General features: G+C 43.0%; 1 protein-coding gene across 1 annotated transcript in view; it reads left to right on the top strand.

Annotated features, from left to right (window-relative positions):
• Positions 1-747: 747 nt before the first annotated feature.
• Positions 748-15,387, top strand: part of LOC132819990 (sodium- and chloride-dependent neutral and basic amino acid transporter B(0+)-like) — a 61,898-nt gene continuing 47,258 nt past the window's right edge. The window contains exons 1-6 of the mRNA XM_060831924.1: positions 748-813; positions 1,071-1,224; positions 1,924-2,055; positions 7,621-7,788; positions 13,550-13,688; positions 14,492-14,624. Coding sequence (XP_060687907.1) covers positions 748-813; positions 1,071-1,224; positions 1,924-2,055; positions 7,621-7,788; positions 13,550-13,688; positions 14,492-14,624 — 792 coding nt within the window. The remainder of the gene's footprint in view (positions 814-1,070; positions 1,225-1,923; positions 2,056-7,620; positions 7,789-13,549; positions 13,689-14,491; positions 14,625-15,387) is intronic.

Raw genomic sequence — 15,387 nt, forward strand, 5'->3', positions numbered from 1 at the left:
ACTTGCTGATAGTCAGAGGCAACAGTGTAGGAACCATACTATTTAATAGTTACTTAACTTTTCCAACTATAGAACTATTACACCTCACTTTAGTAAGCATAGTTATAATTTAGGCGATAACATTTCATGATGGAATGCTAAGAAAGCAATACAGATTTACTTCTCTCTTATAATCTTCTAACTTTAAACATTTGGTTAGAGGTGAGACTGCCAGATCAATGGACAAGCAATCATGTTTTTCCCAAATCCATGTACATTTCATCTTATATAGGGATTACAAAACTGCAGCCACACATTCAAAACTAATTAAAATTTCATTACGTAAAATGAACTCGGGTAGCAGGGGATGACAATTATATTTCTAATATGGGAGAAGACCCGTTCATTTTTAGAAGAAATCTTAGATAGCTTTTCTTTGGCTGAAGTTCAACTTGGTTTGGATTCACTTGGAAGCTATTCCTTTTAAAACCAGCGCTTTGCCCAAACCCTGAGGACAGGGAATGAATGCCCTTTGATCGTAACTGTTCTGAAAACAAATCATTTAACTCAATAGAAATGTTTAGTGTGGAAATTGAATGATTAGCTAAGCAGAGTTACACCTGTTATGAAACACAGTAAGAGGCTGACTTCTGACTCAACAAGAATAATCCATTCATGAGAAGTTGAAGGACTTTTGGCCAAAAGGAGTGTCCTCATTTTACTTCCAATTCTTGTGCAAGTGGAAGAATAGTTCATTGATGTCTGAAAATGGACCGAAGGCATTTATTTCTGTTCTTACTGAATGACAATCGGCCAAACCCTCCACAGGATACGGTGAGTATTTCAACAAAACAAAACAGTAAAAATCCATGTAAGACAATTTCAGATACTGTTGATTTGTAGATTTTGGTCGTTGTGAATTGTAGACTCTCTGTGGACATCTGGCTGTTTCTAACCTGACAGACATTGCTGCTAAATAGAGAACTGCACCATTTTCCGATAGTTGTGGGAGTGGTGACTATACATTTCACTTGAGATCTAGTCTGAGAAAGATTAATGTCTGAGCTTGCCATTTCAATTCTTTCTCCCAGGATACCGCCAATGAACATGGTGCTGTGGGTGATGAGAATGTGGAACGGGGTAACTGGTCTTCGAAGACTGATTACCTGCTCTCAATGATTGGTAATGCAGTGGGTTTTGGGAATGTTTGGAGATTTCCTTACCTGGCTTACAAAAACGGAGGAGGTATGGTAGAGAAATTAAAAATATCGGAGAGTAAGAAAGGCAGAACTAAATGGATCGATTTGTTGACTTATCCTGAAAATTGTAGTTCAGTAAATAACAAATGTTTATTGCACTAAAAATGATATAGTAAATAATGCAGAGTTAAACAATTTCAATGTGAACTGGTAAATTCAATCCCACAGCTAACAAGTTTGACTACTATTTTCTTATGAAGAGAGAGATATGTCAAGGTAATAGTTTAAAATTAGCAATGTGATGCATCAAATATATGCTATTTATAAACCAAAGTAAATGGTTCATTTATTAATTTGCAATGTATTTTCAGTTGATATTGTTTAAAATGCATGAGCCATCCACCTCAGATATATTTACTGCACAATGTGTGAAATCCTCAGAATAGCAGGCTCCTCAGTCAGGCCCTGTGTTCAGGCTGGTACATTATCATCAAAACTGCTCAAATCAGGGCTCTTCACAACCCACACCATTGGATTGATGGAAACCAAGCGCAAATGTATAAGAAATGTCACAACATGACTGTGTAAAGTGACCTGAAAAGATATCTGATTGTGTTAGAGAGTGAAATTCACAAAACGGGAATTTGGACATTCGTAGAGATTTCAGGGTAAATTTTAATCCACCCCACACAGTGTAAGCATGGAGTTTCACTTGAAAATTGAAATCCTTTCCGCTATTTTCCAGGTGCATTCCTTATTCCCTATTCTGTCATGCTGGCCCTTGTTGGGATACCATTGTTTTTCTTGGAGTGTTCCTTTGGTCAGTTTGCCAGCCTTGGGCCTGTTGCAGTGTGGAGGGCTGTGCCTATGTTACAAGGTGAATGTTTATTTTATCGATACAGTCACAGCAAATTCGGAAAAGTAATAGTGTTGATTTAATAAATAATAATAAACCTCCCTTATCTGACAAAGGTTAAAGCCAAGCTTGTGAAGTAATGTTGCACTCTGATCTGCCATACATGTTATTAGATGTGGTACATGCTGTCTATTGGTTTTTGGCTCATAGTTTGTCAGGTTTTTTTTATAAAATGATGAATTGAAACCCAGGATTCGGGACCTAACACAGCAGAGTGACATCACTGGTAAGGCATAAGTTCATTGGTTGATAATAGCTACTAACATGACTGTTATTGGCTACTTTCAGGTTGAAGGTAAATAAGGGAAATATTTAAGGTTACAAATTAAAAGATCAGTTGGAATTTTTTGAAAAAAATCAAATTAAGAACTTTTTAAATAAAATCGAGATGCAGGGCTAGGCAATATCTTGTAACTGCATGAAATTGGAGTTGATGGACCCTACTGAGGAGCTGAAAATGTGTTGCTGGAAAAGCGCAGCAGGTCAGGCTGCATCCAAGGAGCAGGAGAATCGACGTTTCGGGCATGAGCCCTTCTTCAGGAATGAGAAGAGTGTGCCAAGCAGGCTAAGATAAAAGGTAGGGAGGAGGGACTTGGGGAGGGGTGTTGGAAGTGCGATAGATGGAAGGAGGTTAAGGTGAGGGTGATAGGTTGGAGTGGGGGTTGGGGCGGAGAGGTCAGGAAGAAGATTGCAGGTTAGGAAGGTGGTGCTGAGTTCGAGGGTTGGGACTGAGACAAGGTGGGGGAGGGGAAATGAGGAAACTGGAGAAGTCTGAGTTCATCCCTTATGGTTGGAGGGTCCCTAGGCAGAAGATGAGGCACTCTTCCTCCAGCCATCGTGTTGCTATGGTCTGGAGATGGAGGAGTCCAAGGACCTGCATGTCCTTGGCGGAGTGGGAGGGGGAGTTGAAGTGTTGAGCCACGGGGTGGTTGGATTGGTTGGTCCGGGTGTCCCAGAGGTGTTCTCTGAAATGTTCCGCAAGTAGGCGGCCTGTCTCCCCAATATAGAGGAGGCCACATCGGGTGCAGCGGATGCAGCAAATGATGTGTGTGGAGGTGCAGGTGAATTTGTGGCAGATATGGAAGGATCCCTTGGGGCCTTGAAGGGAAGTAAGGGGGGAGGTGTAGGTGCAAGTTTTGCATTTCTTGCAGTTGCAGGGGAAAGTACTGGGAGTGGAGGTTGGGTTGGTGGGGGGCGTGGACCTGACAAGGGAGTCACGGAGGGAGTGGTCTTTTCGGAACGCTGATAGGGGAGGGGAGGGAAATATATCCCTGGTGGTGGGGTCCGTTTGGAGGTGGCGGAAATGATGACGGATGATATGAGGTTCAATGTGACCACATCTGTGACAAGTGTTGGTTTCTCTTGTGTATGACCTGTCCTTCTTTGTGTGTGGCTGCATCAAGCTGTGTGTAGCTCCTCAGTACACAAACACTAAATCTGACTATGTACTGAGGTTCTACTTGTCCCTGGTGTTGTGAAGGATGGGACTGGTCTTGTTGCTGCAGACTGCTCCAAGGAATTTGACTGTTCCATATCGCTTGTCCTTTGTGAAGAATTTCAAAACACTTTTCACCACAGGTCTATTAGGAAGAGGTCAGTATGTAGCATCCTCAAGACCCTGTTGGAAAAGGACAGGTTAGTCAGCAGACTGTCAAAGTCATTTCGCAGAATGCCTCATCGCCAGAATTTTCCAACAAGCACCATGACATCACTTGGCTCATGGTGAGAAGGGCAGTACCTGTGAGATTCTTCTCGTACGCCTGGATTGTCTGCGCCACTGCATGTTGCCTACAAATCGGTTTAAGGAGGGGGAGTTTGTGACTGTCTCACATCTCCTGCTGGAATATGCCTTTGCAAAGAGAGACTGGAGAGAGATGCCACAACTGTGTCACTCGCCCATCTCCACTGACTTGCAGCTGTCTGCACTGGACCCGCTGTTATAGGAGTCACCATTCTTCAGGTGCCATCTCATCACTGCTGGGCCCATTTCAATGCTGCCTCCAATACTGGGTAGACTGTTGGGCCCCACAACCAGGAGTTCCCACTCCGGGCCTCCCGTGATTCCAGCCAGGAGTCTCCTGCTCCGCTGATGCCTTGGTGACACCAGGTGTCCCCGCTCTGGGCCTACTGCGAGCCGGAGTGCCTCATTCCACTGACAGGCCAGTCTGCTGGTGTGCCAAGATTCCCACTCCAGCCACCGTCCTCCAATATGCCAGCACTGGCACCTTAAAGAGTCCATCACCTCCGTCTCCGATTGCTGGAGGAGCAGGGGAATGTCCTTGCTACCATCACTGCCACCTCCAATTACCGGAAGGCTGTCACCACTCCGTGTAAAGCCTGCTCTTGTTGCCTCTGACCAACCCACCAAAGAAACGAGAAATGAAAAGAAAAAAAATCAAGAGAGAGCAGAAATTAAAAGATTTTTAAAACGTAGATGGAAGTGGATGAGCTCTAGATAAGAGTCTGCATGCAGCCCTGCTACACTGTCGCCATCTTGGAAAATTGAGGGTTTGCAGAGCAAAAATGACCCTGACGAGAGTTATGTCCAGGCCTCCCAGCAGCAGTCAGGATATGGGTCAGAAAATAAATCAGGAGGTAGAAAAGGCATGTAAAAAATGATGCACAATTGCAGTAATCATGGGAGTCTTCAATATACAACTGGACGAGGAAAATCAGGTTGGTAGGGGATCCAATAAAAAAGGGATTTGCAGACTGTCTACAAGGTGATTTGTTCGAGCAACTTGTGATAGAGCCCTCCAGGGGACAGGCAATTCTGGATTTGGTGCTGTGTAATGAGGTAAACTCGATTAAGGAGCTTAAGGTGAATGATCCATCGGGGGCAGTGGCCATAATATGATAAAATTCACCCTTCAGTTTGAAATGGAAGAGCAGGAATCTGGTGTAAGATCTTTACAATTGAGTCAATGCAACCAGAAAGCCATGAGGGAGGGGCTGACCTGAGTTGATTGGAAGGGGACCATAACAGGGAGGACGGTAGAGCAGCAATAGCAGGAGTTTCTGGAGGTAGTTTGAGGGGCAAAACAGAAATTCATCCCAAGGAAGAAGAAACATAGTAAAGGGAGGATGAGGCAACCACGGCAGACAAGGGAAGTCAGGAATAGCATCAAATCAAAAGGAAAAGCATCCAATGTGGTGAAAATTAGTGGGAAGTCTGGAAATTTGGAGGCAGTTAAAAACTAGCAGAGGATACTTACAAAAGCAATAAGGGGGAAGAAGATGAAATCTGACGATAAGCAGATTGTAATATAAAAGAAGATTGCAAGAGTTGCTTTAGATGCATAAAAGGTCAGAAAGAGGTGAGAGTGGACATTGGACCATTAGAAAATGAGGCTGGGGAAGTAGTAATGGGGAACAAAGAAATGGTGAAGAAAGTGAATAGGGACTTTGCATCAGTCTTCACTGGTGGAAGGCACCATTAGTGTGCCAGGATGTCAAGAGTCAGGAGGCAGAGGTGAGTGTAGGGGCCATTCCTGTGGGGAAGGTGCTGGGGAAGCTGCAAGGTCTGTAGGTGAGTAATTCAGCTGGGTCAGATGGACTACACCCCAGAATCCTGAAGGTGATAGCTGAGGAGATTGTACAGGCATTGTTGGTGAACATTCAGGAATCACTGGAGTCAAGGAAGTTGCCAGACAACTGGAAAATGGTTAATGTAACATCCCTGTTTCGGAAGGTATGGAGGCAGAAGGGAGGAAACTATAAGCCGGTTAGTCTGACCTTGATCATTTATAAGATTTTACAGTCCATTATTAAGGATGAGATTGTGGAGGGTTTGGAAGTGCATGGTAAAGTAGGGCTGAGTTAGCACAGCTTCATCGAGGGTAGGTCATGTCTGACAAGTTTGTTAGAATTCTTGAAGGTGGTAATGAGCAGGTTAGACGAAGGAGAACCAATGGATGTGATCTATTTGAATTTCCAGAAGGCCTAAAATCAGGAGCCATGTATGAAGCTGCTAAATGGGATAAGAGCCGGTGGTGTTAGGGGCAAGGTCCTGACATGGTTAGATTAGTGTGGAAATAGGCCCTTTGGCCCAACAAGTCTACACTGACCCTCCAAACAGTAACCCATCCAGACATGGATAGAGGATTGGCTGACTGGCAGAGGGCAGAGATTAGGGATAAATCCACCAGTTCCACAAGGACTGTTGGGACCACAACATTATACATTAACAATCTGGACAAAGGGACTGGGGGCATCGTTGCTACGTTTGCAGTTGTCGCAAAGATTGGTAGAGGGACAGGAGGGGCTGAGGAAGTGGGAAGGCTGCAGAAGTACTTACAGTAGTGAGGAGAGTGGGCAAAGAAATGGCAGATGGAATACAGGATGGGAAATTGTGAGAGTTATGCAATTTGGTAAGAAGAATAGAAACAAAGACTATTTTCAAATTGGGGAAAGGCTTTGGAAAACCGAAACATAAAGGGTAGTTTAGGATTCCCTTAAAGTTAACATGCAGGTTCAGTTGGCAGGTAGGAAGGCAAATACAGCGTTAACATTCATTTCAAGAGGGTTAGGATATAAGAGCAGAGATGTGCTACTGAGGTTCTATAAGGCTCTGGTCAGACGGCATTTGAAATATATGAAAATGTTTGGACCCCATGTCTCAGAGAGGATGTTCTGGCCTTGGAGGGGTCCAGAGGAGGTTTACAAGAATGATCCCAGGGATGAAGGGATTGTCAAATGAGGAACAGTTAAGGACTCAAAGGAGCCGAGGAGGATTTACAGAATAATGACATTTACAGAATAATGACATTTACAGAATAATGAATGGTCTGAATAGAGTAAACCTGGAGAAGATGTTTCCACTAGTAGGAGAGACTGGGACATGAGGGAACAGCCTCAAGCTGAAGGGACAACTCATCAGAACTGAGATAAAGAGGAATGTCCACAGCCAGAGGGTGGTGACTGTGGAACTCATTGATGCAGCAGGTTGTGGAGGCCAAGTCATTGAGTAAACTCAAGACAGAGATAGATAGCTTCTTGGTGGTAAGGGGTTCAAGAGTTATGGGGAGAACTCAAGAGAATGAGGTTCAAAGACATATCAGCCATGACTGAATGGCAGAGCAGACTCAGTGGGATGAATGGCCTAATTCTGCTCCTATATCTTATGACCTTATGGCCTAAGACTGGGCATGTGTGATTATCACCACTCACAATGATAATGGTGTCCTAAAGAATTAGTGAGAGGGCATATAAAGGTGAAGACAAGGAGCATCATTCTTGTAATCTAGACAAAGAACTATAACATAATTAACATTTCCTGTTTAATACAAAAAGCCTTTGAAATCTTTACTGTTGGACACTGAATGTTGAAGCAGCCAACATAATCGATTAAACAAAACCGATATTTCCCCAAAGGTGTGGTCAGCCAGGGCAGTCTCCCTGTTCTGTCCTGTGCTCACTGAAAGAAAATCCAATTTGGTTGAATGACCAGCCAAATGCATGTCAAATACATTATTTTAAATCAATAATTCACAAACCAGACTCCCCTGTTCTTTCTTCTGTTTTCAGGTGTGGGGATTGCTATGATGCTTCTGATTACAATGTCCAACATTTCGTACAACTGCATCGTTGGCTACAGTCTATACTACCTGTTTGCTTCCTTCCAATCACCCCTACCATGGGCAGACTGCTTCAGTTGGTGGGGAGCAGATGAAACATGCAGCAGGACCCCCAAAGGTACAGTGTTAGCTTCTACTGGGGAAAGTGTACACACTGACTGTTCATTGTTCATTCTGTCAGTCTGAGTGAGGGAGAGAGATGAACAATAGTTTCAGTGACCATCCTCATTGTGGCCATACAGCAGAAAGACTCGGATAGAAAGCAGCAGCAGGAATCATGGCACTGAGTCACTGGAATAGCAGGACAGTCAGTCAGAAATAAATAGTGAAACATCAGAATTTAACAGTCTTTCACATGTCTCACGTTTACTTTCACCTTGTCAATAAGTCTGTGTTGTGTTCTTTCTGACTGCGTTCATTGTTTGTATCTCTCTCCATCCCTGTATTGTGTCTCACACTGACTCCCTTCTCTGTCTATTACTGTGTTTTTTGCAGCTATCATTTTCTTAACTTATTCTCTTTCTCTGAGTTTTTCCAAATATCGATCATCTCACATATATTTCTTACACAGTCTGACTCTAAGACACACAGAGTTTTTGTTGCAATTATTTAAATGTCTCATCTCTTTAATTTCATCTCATCTTCCACAATAACACTATTTAACTCAGGATGTCTCATGTCACTATCAAAGGTTCATGTTGTGTGAATTGACAAGACTTAATGTGAAATCTTGATGTGAGTCAAGTTGAAATTTCTGAAACAGAGGACAAAATACTTCAGCTTTGAAAGAAAATCTACTTTTAAATAAACTGGGATTGTGGGTGTTCCCCTGACCATACTGTACAGACTGGGGCTGTGGGTGATCCTGGACATCAACTACAGTCTGCACAATATGGTGATAAATCACCCACAGTCCCAGTCTGTACAATACAGACAGGGGTCACCCACAGTCCCAGTCTGTACAATACTGTCAGGGATCACCCACAGTCCCAGAGTGTACAATACAGTCAGGGATCATCCACAGTCCCAGTCTGTACAATACAGTCAGGGATCATCCACAGTCCCAGTCTGTACAATACTATCAGGGATCATCCACAGTGCCAGTCTGTACAATACAGTCAGGGATCACCCACAGTCCAGTCTGTACAATACAGTCAGGGATCACCCACAGTCCAGTCTGTACAATACAGTCAGGGATACACCTACAGTCCCAGTCTGTACAATACAGTCAGGGATCACCCACAGTCCCAGTCTGTACAATACTGTCAGGGATACACCTACAGTCCCAGTCTGTACAATACAGTCAGAGATCATCCACAGTCCCAGTCTGTACAATACAGTCAGGGATACACCCACAGTCCTCGTCTGTACAATGCGGTCAGGGGTCACCTACAGTCCCAGTCTGTACAATACAGTCAGGGATCACCCACAGTCCGAGTCCGTACAATACAGTCAGGGATCACCCACAGTCCCAGCCTGTATAATACAGTCAGGGATACACCCACAGTCGCAGCCTGTACAATACAGTCAGGGATCATCCACAGTCCCAGTCTGTACAATATACTCAGGGATCACCCATAGTCCCAGTCTGTACAATACAGTCAAGGATCACCCACAATACCAGCCTGGACAATAAAGTCAGGGATCACCCACAGTCCCAGTCTGTACAATACAGTCAGGGATCACTCACAGTCCCAGTCTGTACAATACAGTCAGGAATCACCCACAGTCCCAGAGTGTACAATACTGTCAGGGATCACCCACAGTGCCAGTCTGTACAGTCAGGGAACACCTACAGTCCCAGAGTGTACAATACTGTCAGGGATCACCCACAGTCCAGTCTGTACAATACAGTCAGGGATCACCCACAGTCCCAGTCTGTACAATACAGTCAGGGATCATCCACAGTCCCAGAGTGTACAATACTGTCAGGGATCACCCACAGTCCCAGAGTGTACAATACTGTCAGAGATCACCCACAGTCCCAGAGTGTACAATACAGTCAGGGATCACCCACAGTCCCAGTCTGTACAATACTGTCAGAGATCACCCACAGTCCCAGTCTGTACAATACAGTCAGGGATACACCCACATTCCCAGTCTGTACTATACAGCCAGGGATACACCCACAGTCCCAGTCTGTACAATACTGTCAGGGATCACCCACAGTCCCAGAGTGTACAATACAGTCAGGAATCACCCACAGTCCCAGAGTGTACAATACTGTCAGGGATCACCCACAGTCCCAGTCTGTACAATACAGTCAGGGATCACCCACAGTCCAGTCTGTACAATACAGTCAGGGATCACCCACAGTCCCAGTCTGTACAATACAGTCAGGGATCATCCACAGTCCCAGTCTGTACAATACAGTCAGGGATCACTCACAGTCCCAGAGTGTACAATACAGTCAGGGATCACCACAGTCCCAGAGTGTACAATACTGTCAGAGATCACCCACAGTCCCAGAGTGTACAATACAGTCAGGGATCACCCACAGTCCCAGTCTGTACAATACTGTCAGAGATCACCCACAGTCCCAGTCTGTACAATACAGTCAGGGATACACCCACATTCCCAGTCTGTACTATACAGCCAGGGATCATCCACAGTCCCAGTCTGTACAATATAGTCAGGGATCACCCACAGTCCCAGAGTGTACAATACAGTCAGGGATACACCCACAGTTCCAGTCTGTACAATACTGTCAGGGATCACCCACAGTCCCAGAGTGTACAATGCAGTCAGGGATCATCCAAGTCCTGTATTTTTGCATTGAAGAGCTTCATATCTTTATTCCAAAAAAAAACTCTCGAAATTTTAGGACATTTCCATTATCCAATATTCCAGAAGAATAGAACTCAGTTTTTCTCTGCCTCAGACGAAGTGATGGAAGCTGGTACAATTAAAACATTTAAAAGTTAGCTGGATGTGTATATGAATGTGAAGGGTTGAGATGGATACGGGCCAAATGTTGGCAAATTGGACTAGATTAATTTCGGATATGTTTTTTAGCATGGACAAGTTGGACTGAAAGGTCTGTTCCTGTGCTGTACATCTCTCTGACTCGATGACTCTTGATGTTATTTGTTCCATTTAGTATTTCAAAATCCGTGACAAGTCATCTTTTTAGTTTTTAATTTATAAAGAATAGAATCATTGTCTGTCTAATACCATACAGTTAGGGACATCTATCAACACCCAGAAGACATGGATTTCCCATTATACACCCACAGAATTCAGTGATGGAAGTCCTTATCTCCATAGGCTAGGACTCATTCAAGTAGCGATTGATTCCTACATCTTCTACTTCAGAATTTGGAATGTTACATCTTGCCAAAAATAATTCAGATATGAAGAAGTTATTTTTGAGCTAAAATTACAATGTAATTTTTGAAAACAGTTGTTTCATCTTATCCTTGAGATTTATGTTATTTGAAATTTCATTTTTACATTGCTAGTTTCTGAAAGTGAATTGATAAGAGTACATTCAACAATGTGGTTCATCTGGGCTCAGAGTAATTATGGATGTCCGTAAGATCATAAGACCATAAGATATAGGAGCAGAATTAAGCCAATTGTCCCATCAGGTATGCTCCACTATTCGATCATCACTGATATGTTTCTCAAACTCATTCTTCTGCCTTCTCCCTGTAATGCTTGATCACCTTACCAATTAAGAACTATTTTATCTCTGCCTTAAATTCACCCAATGACTTGGCCTCCACAGCCCTCTGTAGCAATGAGTTCCATAGATTCATCACTCTCTGGCTGAAGAAATTTCTCCTCACCTCAGTTCAAAAGGGTTATCCCTCCACTCTGAGACTGTGCCCTAGGATCCTGGCCTCTCCTATGCATGGAAACAACTTCTCCACATCTACTCTATCCAGGCCTGTCAGTATTCTTAAAATTTCACTGAGATACACCCTCAAGGAAAGACACAGAGTCCTCAACTGCTCATCATGTGATAAGCCCTTCATCCCCAGGATCATTCTTGTAAACCTCCTCTGAATCTCTTCCAATGCCAGCACATCCTTCCTTAGATACAGGGCACAAAACTGCTCACAATATTCCAAATGAGGCCTGACCAAAGCTTTACACAGACTCTACAGTACATCCCTGTTCTTGAGTTCTAGCTCTCTTGAAGTGAGTTGCATTTGCCTTCATAACTGCCAATGAAACTTGCATGTTAACCTTAAGGGAATCCTGAACCAAGACTCTCAAGACCATGTGTACTTCAGATTTCTGAAGCCTTTCCCCATTTAGAAAATAGTCTATGCTTCTATTCTTCCTACCAAAGTGCACTTCCTCACACTTTTCCACATTGTATTCCATCTGCCACTTCTTTGCCCACTCTCTTAATCTCTGTAAGCCTTCTATAACCTCCTCACTTCCTCACCACTACCTGTCCCTTCACTTAGCTTGTCTCATCTGCAAACTTAGCAACAATGCCCTTAGCTCCTTCATCCAGATTGTTAATGTATAATGTGAAGGTCCCAACACTGATACCTGCAGAACTCCACTAGTCACCGGCTGCAATACCCAAAAAAGCCCCTTTATCACCACTCTCTATCTTCTGCCAGGCAGCCAATCCTCTATCCATGCCAGTACTATGCCCCAAATGCCATGTGCTCTTATCTTATTTAACAGCATCCTGCTTCAGTCACCAATCAGCTGAAAGCTTTTAAAATTAAATGCATCACAAACTAAATATAAATGCATTCTTTTTGTGTGTAACCAAAGCTAGAGAAGGAGATCTTCTTTATGAAAATCCTCCACCTCACTAAGAAAGCTTCAGTACAATCAATAATTAACAATCTGCTCTGAAAACCCTGCACATAGCTTCACAGCTGTGACACCCTGCCCCCAACTTCCTCTGGAAATGTGATATCACCCCCAGTTCTCTGCCGATATGAAACTTGTCCCCACCCTCCCATTCACTGTTACCATTGGACTCCATCCCCCTCCACCAATGTTGTTGCTACTGGAACCGACCAACAAGACTGCTCCCTTCCCCCCAAAATTCTCCTATCATCCTCAAGTTACCCTCAACACTGGACTATTTAGCAAACTCCATTGGTATCCTGCACCATGGCATCTTACCCACTTGGCACCCTACACCTCCTCAGCTGGCACCTTATCCACCTGGCAACCTGTCACCCTGCTCCTATCCACATGGAATTTTACATAGCTCTCGATTTGCATATCTGCACCCTACCTACATGCACCCTATTTAGCTGGCACCCTTTTCCTATCAGTTTAGCACCTTCCCTTCCCTGCACCCTAACACACATTTATGTTATGAACTTCCTGTTTGACAGCAGCTGTCAGGAACATTAAAATGTGAGAAGACAGCAGTTGTGAAAAGGGGTTTTGCTTTCCCCTGGCAGGCTCTGTGCTGTGAAAGCACTGTCAGATTGAAAATGTGGCTCCCCATTTCTGAGAGAGCCCTGAGTTGAATCGACCGCTCAGAACTGTGGAGCTCCATTCATTCATTTTGTAAAACAAGGAGTGGTGTAGCAAGGTATGTGAGACTCTCCTTCCCTGGATAATCCAGCCCATTATAATCCTTAAAGTCTTCTCCAATAACTACTAGTGAATACTTTTGAAGTAACTTTTTATATACAGTACCATTTTAATTTGGTTTTCTAATTACTTTTATGCAGACTTTTATCCAACAAGAGATTAAGCAGATTGAGCACCAGAGCAGGACTGTGCTGAGAGTGAGTGCACGGACTGTACCTCTGTGTTCTGATCTATGCATAACCTTACCCATGTAATCAAAAGGATTAACTAATTCAGTCAGAGTGAAACAGTGACCCTGGTTATATTGAAATGGAATGCAAAATTGATGTATAATACTGAAACATATTTTCCAGAGACTCTCTGCAATCTCACTCTGACTGATGGATATTTTGAAATCGTTAATATAACACAGCTGCAGGAAAACAATGGATCTTGTCCAAATGGATCAGAAATCTCCAATCCTCACCAGGGCCCGAGTGAGCAATACTGGGAGTAAGTACCTTGCTGCAGATAGCTGCACCAATAACCTACACAGCTGGGCCAGTAACTCCTCTTGGGTTGGTTAGTTTGTTTATATGTGTTTAATGAGAGAGAAGTTGTTTCATTTTGATTGAGGTATTATTTACATTGCACACTTGTTACAAAATGGCATCATGGGAAGGAAACTTTTACTATTTAATATTCCTCTGGTTTCTAAGCATTGTAACTTTGACAATATTTATAAAGCAAAACACTTTTCTTTGTTTTCTTGCTCTTCAAGGATAATATTCATGACCAGAATTCTTAAACATGAAATGGTTAGAATCATGTGTGACTGATGTTCATTTCTCTGCTTTTAATTGTAATAAGTTATTATTTTAACACACAGTCCTGGGACTGGATTTAGATTAACTGTCTGGAGGTAGATACCATGTGTAGGAAGATGAAGGAGCTGAATTCATTGGAAGACATAGTGACTAAACCAGATAGGTTTCACAGTGCATTGTGAAGCAGTCAGTGAAACATTGTCAGAAACTCTTTCACATCAAATCAGCTGCAGGGAATCTCATCAACTTGTTTGAACAAAGCTTTACATTGAAAAATATCAATACACACGAGGAAAAAAATGTCATACAGAATATCAAACTTCACATTTATTTCTGAGTGCAAGAATCAAAGCTTCTATAAATCAAAAATTAATTTAGATATTACACAACTCTGTTTGTTAAATACATTGATGCACTATGTCTAAAAACATCTGTGTGTAATGAAGAGTGTCCTAACTTACTACATGTTTTTGTTCTTATTTTCTGTAGTAAAGCAGTTTTACGCCGTTCCAGTTCAATGGATGAGACTGGGGAGGTAATCTGGTATTTAGCCCTCTGTCTGCTTCTTGCCTGGCTAATAGTTGGGGCAGCATTATCAAAAGGAATCAAATCTTCAGGAAAGGTAAATGATTGGTGATAAATAGAGTTAAAACTCGTGACAAAGTAACAGTAAAGCGAGAAACGATAAATAATTTGTGAAGTGTCTGGTTTATCTCCCAGGTGATGTTAACAGTGTCTCTATGGGAAATGGGAGATTCATAATTCATCAACACTTCAGGCCTGAGGGAGATCTGAAGAACGTTCTCCTGAGGGAAAGAACAGCAACTTCCCCAAACCCCTGCAATGTGTCCCTCATTCTAAGGGTTCACTCACTGACACTGGAATTCTGGGTGAATTTCCAATTGCTGTGGAAGGCTGAGGAAGGATCGGGGGTTGGGGGGAGGGGGGGGGGGGGGTAGTGGTGGCGGTGATGGGGAAGGATTGAACACGATAGGATCAGGATTTTATTTGAGTGAAATGAGATTTGTCTGGACATGAGGATGGGACTGAGACCTGAGGAACAATCATTAGGTAAAAACAATAAAATGCTGGTAATGCTCAACAGCTTATGAAGCACCTGTCAAGACAAACCGAGCTAATCTTTCACTTCCATGGACTTTCATCTGACCGAGAGAAATAAATAGCAGTTTAAGAGGTTTCTTAAGACAATGGACATGGGGAATATGGTTCGGTGAATAAAAGGAAGATTCTGTGATAGGTTGGAGGACAACAGAGGTTAACTAACAAAGCTCTGACCTTCATCCCCGTTGTATTGTTGGATAGGTTCCAAACCAAAGAGCAAATGTAATTTTAAGGCTGTTAGAAGAATCACAACATGTGACATT

The sequence above is a fragment of the Hemiscyllium ocellatum genome, chromosome 11 (assembly GCF_020745735.1).
Source record: "Hemiscyllium ocellatum isolate sHemOce1 chromosome 11, sHemOce1.pat.X.cur, whole genome shotgun sequence".
Classification (NCBI taxonomy): domain Eukaryota; kingdom Metazoa; phylum Chordata; class Chondrichthyes; order Orectolobiformes; family Hemiscylliidae; genus Hemiscyllium; species Hemiscyllium ocellatum.